The sequence below is a fragment of the Bufo bufo genome, chromosome 6, assembly GCF_905171765.1.
Source record: "Bufo bufo chromosome 6, aBufBuf1.1, whole genome shotgun sequence".
Lineage (NCBI taxonomy): Eukaryota > Metazoa > Chordata > Amphibia > Anura > Bufonidae > Bufo > Bufo bufo.
Window position 1 is genome coordinate 257,381,465 of NC_053394.1, and position 16,978 is coordinate 257,398,442.

At 40.4% G+C, this 16,978-nt stretch overlaps 1 protein-coding gene across 14 annotated transcripts in view; it reads right to left on the reverse strand.

The window, feature by feature from the left end:
* The window catches only part of COL13A1 (collagen type XIII alpha 1 chain), a 263,539-nt gene extending 246,897 nt beyond the window's left edge, over positions 1-16,642 (reverse strand). For all 14 annotated transcript variants that reach the window (XM_040436364.1, XM_040436362.1, XM_040436356.1 and 11 more), the window contains exon 1: positions 15,950-16,642. In XM_040436364.1, coding sequence (XP_040292298.1) covers positions 15,950-16,246 — 297 coding nt within the window. In that variant the 5' untranslated portion in view covers positions 16,247-16,642. The remainder of the gene's footprint in view (positions 1-15,949) is intronic.
* Between the last annotated feature and the right edge of the window lie 336 nt (positions 16,643-16,978).

The following is a 16,978-nucleotide window of genomic DNA, read 5'->3' on the forward strand; positions in this document are numbered from 1 at the left end:
GTCAATCAAAATGCAGGGGCGCTAGTTGCAGAGAGAGCAGAGCCTTTAAGTGTAAAGGCAATGCCCTTGTTGCTCCTAGAGGCTCATTTGCTTAAAATAAAACTTTATTTTTTTCAGCAATGTGGGCACATATGAACATGGAAAAAAATGTCAGAAAAATGTTGTTAACTGGGAAATAGATTAGTGTTGAGCACGGATATTCGAATAGCGAATTTTTATTGCAAATATCGCCACTTTGAGAATTCGTTAATATTTAGAATATAGTGCTATATATTCGTTATATTGAATATTCAGCATTTTTTTTCCATCTGAACACATGATTTCTCTCTGCTTCTTGCTGTGGGCCAATGAGAAGGAAGCAATGTCAAGTTCACAACAATACTTAGCGCACCAATCAGTAATCTGTAGTCAGACCTGCTAAAATGTGAAGTTACACGTAGTGCGATAAAATATTCTAATCACTGCCTATTAGCGTAATCGCGAATCTATTGGAGCACTTGACTCTATCTGCATATAAAGCTTTTGTAATGTTCTGCCTTGCCAACCATTTTCTCCAGTCTCAGGAGACTTATACCAGCTTGAAAAATGTAGCCAAAGTGACCCATGCCTGTATTTCTCGTTACGAATTCGCATTACGCAAGTTTTACATTGTCGATTTATCGCATTCAATAAAATAATCTCTAATTCTCTAAATTCTACAAAATATTCGTGAAATATCGCAAATTCGAATATAGCCCCTGCCGCTCATCACTAAAATAGATCAGTGGGAGTTGATTTTGAGGAACATTGTGGATTTTTCCTTAGACCTGTTTCACATTTGTGGAGTTCTCTCCCGGAACAGCCTGCCAGAGTTCTCTGGATCTGGCATTGGCAGAATGCATGCCGCCCCCATTGACTATATCAGGGTCCAGCAGAGATTCAGCTACTACCCAGCAAATACGCCTGGATTCGGTCAGACAAATACCACTGCACGCACATTATCATATCCTGGAGCAATCTGGTAAGCCTAAGGCTTCATTCACACGTCCGTAGAACACGGTCCGTGAGATACCGGACTGGCATCCTGCTTAGTGCAGGAGCGCACGGCGTCATTGGTTGCCATGACGTCGTGCGCTTTGTGCCGCCGCTGCTGTACAGTAATACACTTGTATCATCTATACGAGTGTATTACTGTACAGCAGCGATGGCATGAATCGCACAGTGTCATAGCAACCACTAGCAAGATGCCAGTCCGGTATCTCGTGGACCATGTTCCACGAACGTGTGAATGAAGCCTAAGACCGTCATTCCCAACCCTAATCATGAGGAAACTTATTAACATGTTTTCCACTCTCCAAGGGATCCCTACCACTATTTCCACCTCAGAAAAGCTTGCTTTATGGACAGGCAGGGGCGTAGCTATAGGGGGTGCAGAGGTAGCAGTCACTACCGGGCCCAGGAGCCTGAGGGGCCCCAAAGACCCTTGTACCACATGAGAAGACACCTGTTTTATAGAAGGTGCATGCTGGTCAAGTTACACCTCTGGCTGGAGGGAAGTTGTTAGGTCAAGAATTTGGCATGGTGGGGGGTGCGGTTTCAATTTTTGCCTCAGGCAGCAGGAAGGCAATGTGCTTCCCTGCCCCCTGGCCACAAAGCACTTAGTGAAGGGGGGCCCAAGATGAACTCTTGCACCAGGGCCCATGAGCCTTTAGCTATGCCCCTGTGGACAGGTAAAGCATTGTCATGCTAGACTCCATGGATCATGGGTGGTAGGAATCAGAAACCACTAGATATAGAGCTTGTGCCACTCCAGGTTCCAGAATCCATGGGCTTCCTAGGACATAAGTTCTTCAGCAGGAAAGCAAGCCATAAAATGACTGCATAACTTCACAAACCACATCTTAGATTCCATCAAAGAACAGAAATGATAATACACGCCATGAAGAACATTTTCACAACAAAGGAAATGTATTTTGAAATGGAGCCAACTATAAGATAAATGTAACATACTAAGTAGATCCTCAGTCATCTATCAGTAAGTATAAGAAGATGCCGATTTCTCAAAAAGAGACCTGACAGGAGAAAGGAAAAACATCTCTTTGGTGTACATTAAAATTCTGAGAGCCATTTCTAATATCTCTCTGTGTTGGGATATGATTACAGGTATTACAGATTCAAAATGCATTAATGAGGACCTGTCAACTCTCCATTTTGTCTGTGTTTTTTTTTTTTGACAAATGACTGTATTCCCCATAAAATAATAATTCAAGATTATATGTGTTAGGGCTCATTCACACAACCGCATGGTCATCATGCCCGTGTTGCGGAACGCAAACAGCGGGTCCACAATACACAGGCATCGGCCATGTGAACCTATTGAAATCGCAGACCCATTGAAGTCAATCGGTCTGCCCCGCAGCATAGAGTTCACATGGCCGGTGCCCGTGTTTTGCAGACCGAGCACGATGACTATACAGTCATGTCAATGAGCTCTTATACTGTTCCTCTGCTATTCCTCCTAGAAATGTACTAATAAATTGACAACTGGGTGTTACAATTTGGGGAGTATACATGCACACTCTGATATTGTCCAGTCACTGCTTACTCTGTAAGCATACACCCCTTTCAAAAAGGGAATGGTAACAATTGTCAATTTATGAATACATTTCTAGGAGGAATAACAGAGGAATGGCACAACGCAGAGTTATAACAAAATATGATACAGAATTGTCATTTATGGAAAAAATATTTAATAAAATCTACTATCTCATATCTATCTATCTAATATCTATCTCAAATCTATCTTATATCCATCTATCTATCTACAGGTGAAACTCGAAAAATTAGAATATCTTGCAAAAGTCCATTTATTTCAGTAATGGAAATTAAAAGGAATTGCATTAATGCAGCTTAAAATTAGAATTTTGTGAAAAGGTTCAATATTCTAGGCTCAAAGTATCACACTCTAGTCAGCTAATTATTCCATACCTCCTGAGCAAAGGGTACCTCAAAATTGTGACTTTGGGGTTTCAGAAGCTGTAAGCCATAATCATCCAAATTATACCAAATAAAGGCTTGAAATATCTCGCTTTGCATGTAAACATAGAATGTGTCGGCAGATACGATCCATTTGGCCCATCTAGTCTGCCCAATATACTGAGTACTATGGATAGCCCCTGGCCCTATCTTATATGAAGGATGGCCTTATGCCTATCCCATGCATGCTTAAACCCCTTCACTGTATTTGCAGCTACCACTTCTTCAGGAAGGCTATTCCATGCATCCACTACTCTCTCAGTAAAGTAATACTTCCTGATATTACTTTTAAACCTTTGCCCCTCTAATTTAAAACTGTGTCCTCTTGTAGCAGTTTTTCTTCTTTTAAATATTCTCTCCTCTTTTACCTTGTTGATTCCCTTTATGTTTATGTATCTCATATATTAGTTTCACCTTTTAAGTTGCATTACTGAAATAAATGAACTTTACACAATATTCACATTTTTCAAGTTTCACCTGTATATGTCTATCTATCTATCCATCTATCTATCCATCCATCCATCCATTGGTCGGTCTCAATTTATATATTAATTATGTATCTATTAATCTATATATACACACACATATAATGAACTGAACCAAAGCAAGGTTTTCATAAAGACGCAGCACATGACAGGAGTCAGAAAAGGGACAAGTTGCCATTAGACTCTCCATTTGGGGCAGCATCAGGCTATGGGTCTGTAATGTGCAGAGATTATATCTATAGTATAGAAGTCCATAAGATGTTCTTCACACGTTTCTTTCCTTTCATCTGGTACTGCATATCACTGTTAAATTATGATTCCAAAATGTTTTGGATGACTGTATATTCCGCCTGTCAAAATTTCCTAGACGCATCTGAAAACATACATACTGTAGGTAGGTGGCCAGTTTAAGGGACTTCACAGTTTTTGCAATGTGTTTAGCTCCTGTCCAAGCTCATTTTCATTTTTAAAGACTGAATTTTCTGTGGGTATTACAAATATTCAAAGAAACAGATGTAAGACACATTAGGACGAAGCACTGCGACAGGCTCATCTTTTCTTGGCAATAGGGCTAAAAAAAAATCTTGAAATTGGCATCAGCTTATTCACAATCATACTAAATGCTAAACCTTAGGGTGCTGACACCTGTTCAGGTTTTTTGAAGCCAGAATCAGGAGTGGATTCAAAAAAGAGGAGCGGGAGTATCTTCCATTAATACTTTTTCAATTTTTATTATCCACACCTGATTTTGGCTTCCAAATCTGCATAAAAAACTCTGAATGTGTGGCAGCGCCCTTAGGTAGATACCAAAGTTGCCTCATTTATTTGCAGACAGGAGGTAAAAAGGGGCAGTCTTGATATGGTCTCTACAGTTGTGGACTGGACCACCAGAATTGCAGATGATATTTTGTTGAGTTCAAGCTCACCTAGGGGGTCAGAGAACCTCTGTTCTCCACAAACGTGAGTGTCCCAGAGGTGGGACCCACATCTATCAGACTTATATGTTATATTCCATGAATAAGAGCGGAGTCCCATGTGCATCTTCTGAGGAGGTGCTAATTTGCAGAACAATGATGGACATGCACAGTATGTGTGGTCACATCTATCTGCCCATTTAAATCAATAAGAATATGTAGGAATATACAAGAGCATTTTTAAAGGAGACTATATAATTAAAGGGGTTATGCCAAGTTTAGAAGTTATCCAGAGGATAACTGATGGCTAGGGGCTTGAGCTCTGGGATCCCCACCGATCTGATAAATGGGGTCCCATTCCTCCAGTCTGATGGAGTGGCAGGTCAAGCGTGCGCCTTTCTGCTCTATTTATTCTCTATGAGAACGCCAGAAATAGCCAAAGGTTGTACTCAGCTATCTCTGGTGGTCCCATAGAGAAAGAATGGAGCAGTATCGATAAAGCAATAAACTAACAGGGGAAATGATAAGTTATGTCATTTTAATTGCTAATTGTGATACAGTAATATAACATAATATACTATAGATACCCTAATATTAAATTGTGCGGCAGTAATATAACATAATATACTATAGATACCCTAATATTAAATAGTGAGGCAGTAATATAACATAATATACTATAGATACCCTAATATTAAATCGTGAGGCAGTAATATAACATAATATACTATAGATACCCTAATATTAAATTGTGCGGCAGTAATATAACATAATATACTATAGATACCCTAATATTAAATAGTGAGGCAGTAATATAACATAATATACTATAGATACCCTAATATTAAATCGTGCGGCAGTAATATAACATAATATACTATAGATACCCTAATATTAAATCGTGAGGCATTAATATAACATAATATACTGTAGATAGCCTAATATTAAATTGCACATTTAAGGGCTCATTTAGACGGCTGTATTCTGTCCGCAAAAATACAGAATGCTATCCGTGTTTTTGCGGATCCGCAAAAAAACGGATAGCATTCAGTATTTTTGCGGACCCATAGACTTCAATGGGGCCATGTACTGATTTTCGCGGATAAGTATAGGACATGTTTCATTTGTTTTGCGACAACGTGGAATAGAAAAGGGCCCTAGAGAAGTGAATGGGTCAGCATCTAATCTGCAAAAAAAAAGGATCCGCATTTTTTTGCGGATAGGATACAGCCATCTGAATGAGCCCTAAATATTTACCTCTGTATCTTGCTTTGTGGTAATGAAAGAGAGGTAAACCCTATGAACTGGGACATACATGTATTACTAATACTGGCAGCTGTCCACCATGAGCAGCTAAACGGCAGCATCCTGTCCAGACTGCCAAACCCTGCACGAACTAGCCACATTTCACTAAGCATGGCAATCTGACAAGACCTCCCAATGCCAACAACTATTTATACATTTACACTACACACAAAATGCATACGTTACTCTTAACATTAAAACCCTAAATCCAGAAAAGTCCTCACAACATTTCTCAGTTGAAATGTGTCTTCATGATATGCCGCCAGCTGTCATCTGGATCAGCATCTGGTTTCAGATATCATCACAATAGCTGTCTATGCTTCCAAATAATACAAAATAATAGGTGGATAATGGTGAGCAGTGGAAGTAGAGAAAGGAAACTATGTAATGGCTTGTAAGTTTACAGAGATCTGAATATTGGTAGCAAAAACTGCTGTCTTATTTCAGATATTAGGCCAGTTTCACACAAGCGTGTTCAGTCTGGGAAACACGTTCTGTGTGATGACCACATTTTCCGAACCCAACACTGCTCATCTGACCCAAACTCATAGATTCAAAATGACTTATGATGCTGTAAGTTCCTGCCCAACTGCAGATCTACTGTGCTATATTCATATACTAATGCCGTACAGTACAGTAGACCTGTAGTCAGGCAGGAACATATAGCATTATAAGTCATTATAATGGTGTGATTTCTGATCAGAAGAGCAGTGTTCAGGCCAGAAAATGCGGCCATCGCATGGAGCACATTTCCGAAACTGAAACACTGTTGTGTGATGGAGGCCTAGTATTACTGAAGGGGTTACCCTATCTTTACAAACTCTGTTCTAAATGGTGAGTACCCCCAGAGCTGGCTTTTTTCAAAAATGGAATCTCCATTTATGATATTGCTACAGCAGTGGTCCAGGTCTGTCGCTACTCCGCTAGATCTACTATGAACATTACTCATTGAACTATTACTACTCCCATTTTTGCCTTCCCTACCACTCCCCTCCTCCCTTTCCTCTGTGTGATGCTTCATAGTTGTGATGCTGACCTCATTTCCTTGCCAGAGCAATTAAGGTTCCTACCATGCTAGCTCCTTGCAAAGGTGTTGTTCTCTATTGTCTGCCTATGTACCAACCTTGCCTGTTTACCGTTGACACTCAGCTGTCAGCCTAGGCCTTTTTCACGGATTTGCATGAAGTCTTTCTACCTGACTTTGACCAGTTCCTGACTACATGTTTTGCATGTTCCTTCGCTGCCTTGTACCAGTGTCTCTGATCTCCGTGGGTCAGCTGTCAACCACATCGGGACTACACTAGGAGGTAGCAGCTTGGTAGCTCCCCTGCAATGAGGTTCCAGATCCCTGTACATGGGTTACAGGGTGAACACTAGGGAGCTGCTAGGATAACACCCCTAGGTTTAGCCCAAACTCAAACAACTTGGTTGACACAGTGGTTCCACGCTCACTGCTCATAACAAGCAAGCATATGTGCAATCCCTTTAATTGCCCAAGCCAACTTTGGAAGTGTAATATTCTAAAACTTTGTATCTTTTAACACCATATTCTGGAAACTGACGTACATACCTCCAGGGAAATACAAGAAGAAGTCAAATGTCACCAGGAAGTCCCTGTGCAATTATTAGCAATTTCCTGTAGGACAACAATTAATTGTATGCGGGCATGCTTCCGTAGAGTCAGCAGCACGCATCAATCAAGGCTTAATTCTGTGAGACTTTGTATACAATCCAAAAGGTCCCTCTAAGATGCTGAAAAGTCCTATTTTTGTACTTTTGCTGAGGACAGGTATAAAGTTCTATATTGTGAGATTAAATAAGCTATACTTTAATGGCCACAATGGGCAGAAACTAATCTCTGATGCCACTGGTGTGTAAAAGATCAACTCAAATCGGACCTGTAAAGACAGCCTAAAAAATGTAAGCTTTATTCTATTAATGGGATTCATTTACTAAAGGACAGTGTTTCACATGCCAGTATTAGTTAACACCCTTCTGCATGAAGATCCAACCAATGTATAAGGAATTTGTTGCATCTTCTGCTATCTGTGCATCAGATATGAAATCTACTCCAGCCAGGAACTAGGAATAGATTTCTCGTGTAATGTGAACCAGTTTTCTGACGCACATTTTGTTAAATAAGTTGAGCCGCAGGGTCCCACCTGCGGACCTCCTCCCACCCACTCGCCTCCACTTTTTGAAAAAGTGACAAGGGTGTTGAAAACTAGCTACAAATTTTGTCACTTGCGCTGAAATTTGTGACTTTTCAAGTCCAAAGAACTGGCAATAAATGACCCCCCAATACCAATAGGTGGGAAGGTGATGAAGAATCTCTTGTCTCTATAGGATAACATTAGTGCCATATTAGAAAAAATACATACCACAAGGAACCTTTAGGCTAGGGCTACACGACGACATGTGTCATGCGACTTGACACATAGGGTACAACTATATTGCAACATGTGTTCCGCGACAATTTTTATAATGATAGTCTATGGTGTCGCACTGCGACATGCGACAGTCGCAGAAAAATCCATCTTAGATGGATTTTTTGCTACTGTCCTGTCGCAGTCGCAGCATGTCGCATGTCAGTGCAACACCATAGACTATCATTATAAAAATTGTCGAGCGACATTGGTGTGACATCAGTGTCGCGCGACACATGTCGTTGTGTATCCCTAGACTTATGGATCTGTAAGATGGGGGCAAGCATAAAACCTAAATCTGACATAATGCAACCTGATAGATATCAAGCCCACTTATAGAATATAAGCATATATAAGGGTATACAACTTATATACAACTATGTACAACTTCTAATCAGCCCATACTAATTCTCTAACATATTGTCACTGTGCACTCTGTCTGAAAAAAAAAATATATATATAAAATATACTTACCTCTTCACCACTTAATTCTACCTCTGATCCAGTGCAATTATTCTAGCGTTTCCGCCGTCTGTGGCCAGGACGTAGCCACTGCAGTCCATTAGTTGCCTCACATGCCATACTATGGGGGACTAAATGGGTGAATTTTTTTACCAATTTTTTTAGTCTGAAGCATTTGTTCACACCACCGGTAGTCATTTCTGTTGTTCTGCTCCATTAGATGAACAGAATAGTGAAAACCATGGAAGTGCTGCATTCGGCACATAACTGAACACCCTCCTACCTTCAACTAAAGATGGCTGATTATGTGTCTCGTGAGGGAAGGGGTTGTGAGAAATATGAAATGCTTACAATTCCCTATACACTATAGAAAGAGGAGATACAAAAGTTATGCAGCACTTGTTATGATAGGTCCACACATACAGTTGAAGAAAACGATATGTAATATGTCTTACTGTCTGCTGTATATTGCTATTATATTTATATTTCTTGTACTTGCCTTTATAGGGTTTTTGCTACTTTGAAGTACAATACCTATGCAAATGTTTTATTATAAAAGTAATAATATCCCCAAAAAACCTCTGAACATGTTAGAATAGCTGAGCCAACTTGGAATAATTACACACTGTAATGGTATCATTAATGTGCAGATTACAGGGCTCCGGCTGCCTTTAAACCCCAGCCTAATATCATCATGACTGTAGGGCACAGCAACTGTTGGAACAGTTGGAACTAAATACTTTGGTGCCCGTTTGGCAAGGAATGTGTAACTTTTTTTTTTTTTTGAGATTTTTTATTGCAAAGATAGCCTTTTGATAGAACTAAATAAGAGAATTTTTAAGTTTCTATGAAGGACATCTTCCCTGCAGTAGATAGAATGGGTCCCAGCAGTGAGAGGGAAGGTAATGCTGATAGACGAGTATCATATTTTAATCTATCTTCAGCGTAGAAGCAAACAGGGAGCGAGCGAGTGAGTGAGTCACACTGATGCAGTCGTCTGTAGTACCACACACATTGCTATGACACCTGTCAGCAACACTACACCAATGAGACATACCCAAACCGGAAAAGAAAACTCAGCAGACACTTGCTCAAAGACATTCTTCACCTCAACATTTGGTGCGATTGTTAAAGAAACATTTACATAGTTTTATATAGAAAGAAGAAAAATAATCCCAGTGACATGCTTGTCAGGTACAGAAGTCGCAGGCTGAGCTGTCATTTAACTGTTTCTGGCTGCCATAGGATCCCCCTGTTACCCTGCAATCACATCGAGACAAGGGAGGACTGAATGGGTTAGAGAGGGAGTCGCCACATTCCCTCTAACCACTTAGATGCCATGAGCAGCATTGACTGTGGCATCTAAGGATTGGAGTTAAACCAGCAGTGAGAGCAGCCTTGTAATACAGCTGGCATCCACCAGTGATGGTGTGGGCACAGCTCCTAGGACATCACAGAGCTGTAATAGGATCTTGCTAAGGCCTAACTACTTACTTCCAGTGACGCACTATGTCCTATTATGGCACTGTGGCTTATAGGATTAAAGGGAACCAGTCAATTCTGCAGAAGGAGCTTAGTATATATATACACACATACATACGAGTATAAATAGAGCAGCACTCCAAAAAATAAGTGAAAAAATAAAGTGGTTTATTCACCCAATGGGTGAATAAACCACTTCATTTTTTCACTTATTTTTTGGAGTGCTTTATCCCTTTGAGCTTGCACCCAGCCTTCCCTCCCTTTCAGTCGGTGCTGCCTCTCTTTTTTTATTCTCTCTCTCTCTGTATATAGTCATTCTGAGCTGAGGAGTCATGTGGGCGGTCCTGCTCAAGGATTGACCCTTGCATTGAAGCTTAGGTAGGTCAGGTTGTAAATCACTTATTAGGACCACCTACTGGACCCCTGAGTTCAGAATGAGCAGTGATTTAAATTAATAAATGACCTTTTACTGAATCTTTTTCAAAAAAGTATATATCAATCTGCTCAGCTACTTCTGCTTTATGACATAATTCCTGTAGATTGGACTGTATTTAAATGTGACAATTTCTTACTGACCAAGTGATTTTTTTAAAAATGTTTTCTTCGTCGCCTTCAAAGAGCTATAGCTGGGGGGACGATGGGGCTTGTATTTTGCAGGACAAGTTGTAGTTTTTTATGGTGCCTTTTTGGGGTACTCATAACTTACTGATTCATTTTTATTAACTATTTCTGGGAGAGAGATGATAAAAAAACAGCAATACTGGGGTGGGGTTCCAATGGGAGACAAAGGGAGTCTACTCTCTCTGTAACCGCTTACATGCCAACGGTGCTATTGCCCATGGGATGTAATGGGGTAAATGGCCTGGATCAGCGCTCCTGCCAGTCCGGGTCTTTAGAGCAGGAGCTCAGCTCTAATGTTAGGGTTACGGGGGACCCCTGCAGCGCTTAGGCTGGGCCAGCCTAAGGCCCCTTAGTGACCACCGTAAAAAGGCGTATTGTGGGTCACTAAAGTGTTAAAAGAAACCCATTGTGAATGCTGATGTTGAGAAACGACAACAGCAAAAACCTAGGAGCAGATTTATTAACGCATTAATTACCAATGTTAAACTACACTTTGTGGTGGATCTTCTACCATATAAGACTCATGTATTAATATTTTTCAACAGGAAGAATTGCCATATCTACCCCGATATTATTTCTCGTCCCCACCGGATTCATGAACAGGGGCTGTGACCCATTGGTGAATTTGGTGCAGCTATACTTGAGACATATTGGTTCATGTCTTGTATAGTTCATTAAGATTAGCAAATTTCCCACACTGGGAGAAACGGCAATGTTAAACTTTACAGACATATGCAAACAAGATGATGTGAGATGATTTGTTTCTTGCAATAACTCATGAATGTATACCATACAGCAAGTTTGCGGCCTAAAAGCTGACAAAAGAACACACAAACTGTATAATACAATTAATAAACTATGAAATCCTACTGTCAAACATGCCACAAAACAGACTCGCTGTATATTCCTAGCTAGTAGACAAGAAGTGCTGAAAAGCGTAAGTGTAGGCTACACTGTAGACCAGAAGCACCAAAGTCTTTTAGTGTGCGGCTATGAGAACTGACAGATTTTGAAGTAGTGGACATAATTACAACTTTACTCTAAGTATAGTTATAATTATACAGTGTAATAACTACGTGACAACCAATGCCAAGGTATGAGATAGGTGAGAAAAATCTTGAAGACTTTGCCTTGGATTACAGCAGAGCCCACCCTGCCCTGGTGATGACAATTTATGGATGTAGATATTGTCATTCTAACTATGGTATGTGCTGTTATCAAAGACGTATATAACAGCATGATATACTATATCTGCCAAAATGAGCTGGAAGGGTCACAAGGGTCCGAAACATCCATGATGATGGTCACTACTGAAACTAAAAGCCATACACTCTCATAAGCTATAGGCTGGCTTGGTGGATCAAGCGTACATGTGTAGGTGGAGATGGGAGGACATGCAGGGGCGTAGCTATAGGGGAAGCAAGGGAAGCGGCTGCTTTGGGGCCCGAACTCAGAAGGGGCCAACCCATGAGGAGGACTAAAAGATTTTATCGTCAGGGCCCCCTCAACAGTATTATACAGTGACATCATATACAGTATATACATGTAGGAAACCAATAGACCGGCTGCCGTGCTTCACCTAGGAGAATGATCTAGACTAGCCATAGGGAATTGGGGTTGCACAGGAGCAGAGGGGTGCAAAATATGTTGCTGGGGGGTGGGCTGTTCAAAAATTTGCTGTGGGGGCCCAGTAATTTCTAGTTACGCCACTGGGGACATGCAAGTAAGTGTTATCAATGAGGAGAGGGGAAAAGGTCCTGCCAGACATTTCTGGCTGCATACAGATGTAGCAGGGTTAGCACTCAAACTCTTAACTCAAATTTCTTAAATCATCGTGTTATCTTGAAACAAAATCCATTGAAAAGCAATTAAAGGTGTTTGCTTAGTTTAGAAAGCATGAGTGTTAACTCTACTACATCGGTATCTCTCTTAAGTTTGAAAGGTTCAAGCTTTGAAAGTCAACATGCCCGATCCTTGTTTCCCCCAACATCATCTGTCGGGATGCATTCTATTACAGGATTCTATACTTATTAGCAGTTATTTATTTACCTGACTGCAACTTACATGCAATAATTTCCTAGCCTCTCCAAACCCCATCCTCTTCATTCCCCCCCCCTCCCATCCCTTGGTTGACCTTTCCAATGTATGTCTTTTATGTAACTATAAAATATAAATGTGATTCCAGGGTTGAAATGGCCAGGACCATAAATGGAGGAATGCAATGTCTTTGCTTGTGCTTAGAAACACACAAAGCAAGTACGGACCACGTAATTACATTGAACTCTGTGAAACCAGTGAGTGCACAGAGGTTGCTGTATGGACATGCATCTTGTGTCTGTAAGTTGCACAATGACATGCAAGTGTAGGAGTCCTTTAAGAAAGGCATAGAGCTTGAACCTTTAGAAGATGAAGAGACAATAAAAAGGTAACAGATAATGTCTATTTCATATGCAATAGTAAAGAGGAACCTGTTATAATGTACGGTGTAGTATTATAATTCCTCGCTGACAGAAAGTAACAACTTGTAAATATCCTATGCAGAAGTTTTTCATTACTTTCAATATGACTAATGTGACTCCTACTTCCATACTAAATAATAAAGTAGCGCACGATTACATCATGACTAGTCCCATACGATTTCTTATAAAAATACAAAAAAAAAAAATCAGCTTTCATTCTCATCAAAATCTAATATACAGTAGCTGCTTATTACTTATGTCTCAGTTTTGTAGCATAGTATAACTTGGGGTTATACACCGTCCGTAACTCTAGCCTTACACTGGAAGTCTTTTTTTCTATTTCTAATTTAATGCCATAAACTTGAAAAAAAAATTGTATAAAAAATAATCCTCTCGCGCTCTTGTGTATAATGATACTAAATGTGTACTTTGCTTAAACCACATCATCACTATGATACCTGAGCCAATGTTCCCGTCAGCGGGTATATACCATAGGTTTGTGGTCAAGAGCTGATCATTTTGATTTTCTGTCACTCCAGTAGGAGAGCACAACCAGCTACCCAGTCCCTTTAATGGAGGAGCGATATACACCAAAACTTGGACATATACAGTACAATATATATGTCCGGTGCATCAACAACTAGGACCTCTATACAAGGATGGTGGACATGGAGCTATCAACCTTCAGATTACAAAGATTGTTTATTGACAATACACGATTAATCCCAAATGTAAGGTTCAGTTGATTCTGGTGCCATTTCATCATTTGTTTGCCATTACCCTAATTATGATCATGAAGATCTATGACCATGTAAAACAGAAAGCTAAAATGTGTCCCTGTAATCCGTGTTAGCATTCTGGGACATAGACAAGTTTTATATATGTTCCAGGAGACACTAAACCATCAAGCTCCTCCTCGTCAATCAAACATGGCTGCTTTTGAGCAGTAGTTTTCAGGACTGAAATAACTTCAAAAGAAGCCACAGACAAGAGGTCACCATTCCTATCATTTCTACTTAACCTATGAAGGAAAGAGATACATTGTTCCTATCTGTGTATTTGACCCATTCTGAGGACATCTTCAGTCTTAATATACGTGTAATGACTGAGAGGGTTTAGTCCATACTCTTGTAAAATAAAGTTGTAGCTATTATTGGAACTGAATCATTCTAAAAGTTTCTGGGGTATATATTTCAATGACTTGTAACTGTAAAATTTAATGATCGTGATTGATAATCACATTGAACTGATATTAGCCTCAAACATCTTATTTCAAGACCAGGTTTAGACTCACTACATAATATATCCATCAAATGTTTAATAAAAAGTTAGGTTTATTTAAGGCTCTATTTGCTTTATTGGTCGTCTCCCTTGGGGTTCCGATTGCCATTCTGGAGCTTTTTACAGTATATCCTGTAGCGACAATTTTTTTGCATAAGATACTATAACCTGCCACAACCTGATTAAACTCATTGGTTTTAGCAGAGTTTGGATCCACTGGAAAACCGTCACGTGGTAAAGGAGACATCAGAAGAAAATCCAAGACCACGTGGAGCGGTCCTGTCATGGTTGTGACGCAGCCATGCTGCATTCACGTACCGTGTGGCCAGTAGGGCCGCAGCAGGCTCTATTTAAGCTAATGAAGACCGCACTGTTCAGTGAGTCTGTATGGTTAATGGCTGCACAGCACCTTCAATAGGGAGTGGCCATTAACAATACAGACCACTGAACAGCGCTGTCTTCATTAGTTTAATTAGAGCATGCTGCAACCTTGTCGGCGCGGTCGTGTCACAGTTGGGATGCGACTGTGCGTCGTTAGAGTACCGAACGGGCGCATCTTAACTGTGACACGACTGGGCCGTGTGGTCGTACAGATAGCGGTTACACTAGAGGTTTTCCTCTGGATTTTGTGAGTGGGAAATCCACAACATATTATAGGGACAGCAAAATGAATGATATTTTAATAAATGTGGAGAAAAATCCCTCTGGGAATTGACATGTGGTGAGGATTAGAAATCCGCAGCAAGTCAATTCTTTCAGCAGATTTTTCAATGAGGATTCAAATCCACAACAAAAGCCACATGTAAAACAAAGATTGTGCCACAGATTTCCGCTGGAAATCGGTAAATTTACAGTGATGGCGGTTTTGACATATACCTGTCATTTATGTCGTCTTAAATAAAATTGACGTTTTCTTCAATCTCCAGTTTGGAAGTATAGTCTAATGTATTTCAAATGTGCACCCAATTTTCTAAAACATGCACAACAATTTTTACCAAAAACCTACCAACTTAACTCAACCAGACCGTCTTAGAATGGCAGAAGAGTTTTCTTAAGGACAGTGCGTGTTAAGGTCACATACACCCATTCAATTTTGCCCATCTCATAGCATTGCACCATTTGTCACCCAAATGACACTTTTCATAAATGTGTCCCGAAGTGTCTCCCTATTACATGTGCTTCCCTCTCAAAAAATATCAAGTGATGCTCAAGAGCTTGCACTATAATGACAATATAAGACATTAAACATTTCAGACTTTTTTTTCATTGATACTTTGGTTGCTTTGGCAACAGTTCCTCAAACCATTCTACAGCTTACAGAACAATAGCAAAGAAAAAAGTTATCTAAGAGTAGAACATAAAGGCAAGCATGCTTTCACAAGACCAGAATAGAACAGAATGTGTTTCCCAGCAGCCGCTGTGCGAAATGTGGAGATATTGGTGTTTTCATTCAATATTTGAGCAAAGTAGAAAGGTGCGATAAGTAAATATGTACAGACCTCTTCCAGCAGTTGGTCAACTCTTCCCAAAATAGCTGTCTCCCTTTGGTCTGCAGAGACTAAGGCAGATAAGTGAGTGTATCTGAACTTCTCTAAATCAGAAACCCTGGACTGTAAATCTGAAGTTCTGCAGAGAACCAGGAGACTGAGGAGTAAGGAAAACACTGATAATAAGGCAAACCCACATCCCAAGAGTGCAGGGAACCTGCTGCACTTCCCACAGTCCTCTGTCCTACAGGGCATGGTTCTACAACTCCTAGAGAAGACAGCAGCTCTCCACTCCTCCTTCCCCTCCATGCTGTCCAGAGGAACAATAAATAAATAAATAGAATAAATAAGCCACAATCCTAATCCAAGGAGCACAATCCAGAACTAAAGGTGAGGGAGTCAACCCAAGGTGGTTCCACTAGCAGCTGTTCAGTATATGCCAGGCAGGGTGCGGGAGCCACAAATAAATAGGTTTCTGCAGCTTTTAGAGACCCAACTTCAATATTGAGAAAAAGAAGAGGAAAAAAGTTCTTGGAAAGGTCTTTAGCTGTGGAGTTTTCCCTCTTCTGCTTTGCAAACTTCAGTGACTTGTGAGAGTTGTAAAGGAATCCCGCATAGAAGTCCCCATTAGGAAGGTGTAATTCTCAACTGGTTGGGAGCTGTGCTGTGGCTGATCTTCTCTCCTGTGTAACATGACACACACTGCTCTCTCCCTCTGAACTGCAGGGATCAGATGAGCCAGCTAGATGAGCCCCCCCTCCTTCTGTGTAACCTCCTCCACTCCTCCTTGCACACTCTGAACTGATTTATTTATTTATGCAAAGTGTCTGGGAGGGCTCTGACCATGAGAGACCCTATCCCACCACCCTCCAAATCCCCAGAGCACCTCTCATCAGCTTGCCTCCTGCTTTGAAGTGATACCCACAGCAGATATATACAGTATATATAGGAGACAACAGGAAGAGTTAGTAAATCCAGGTCTTTCTCTAACTTCACATTATGAGAAATATTTATACATATACAGTATATATATATATGATA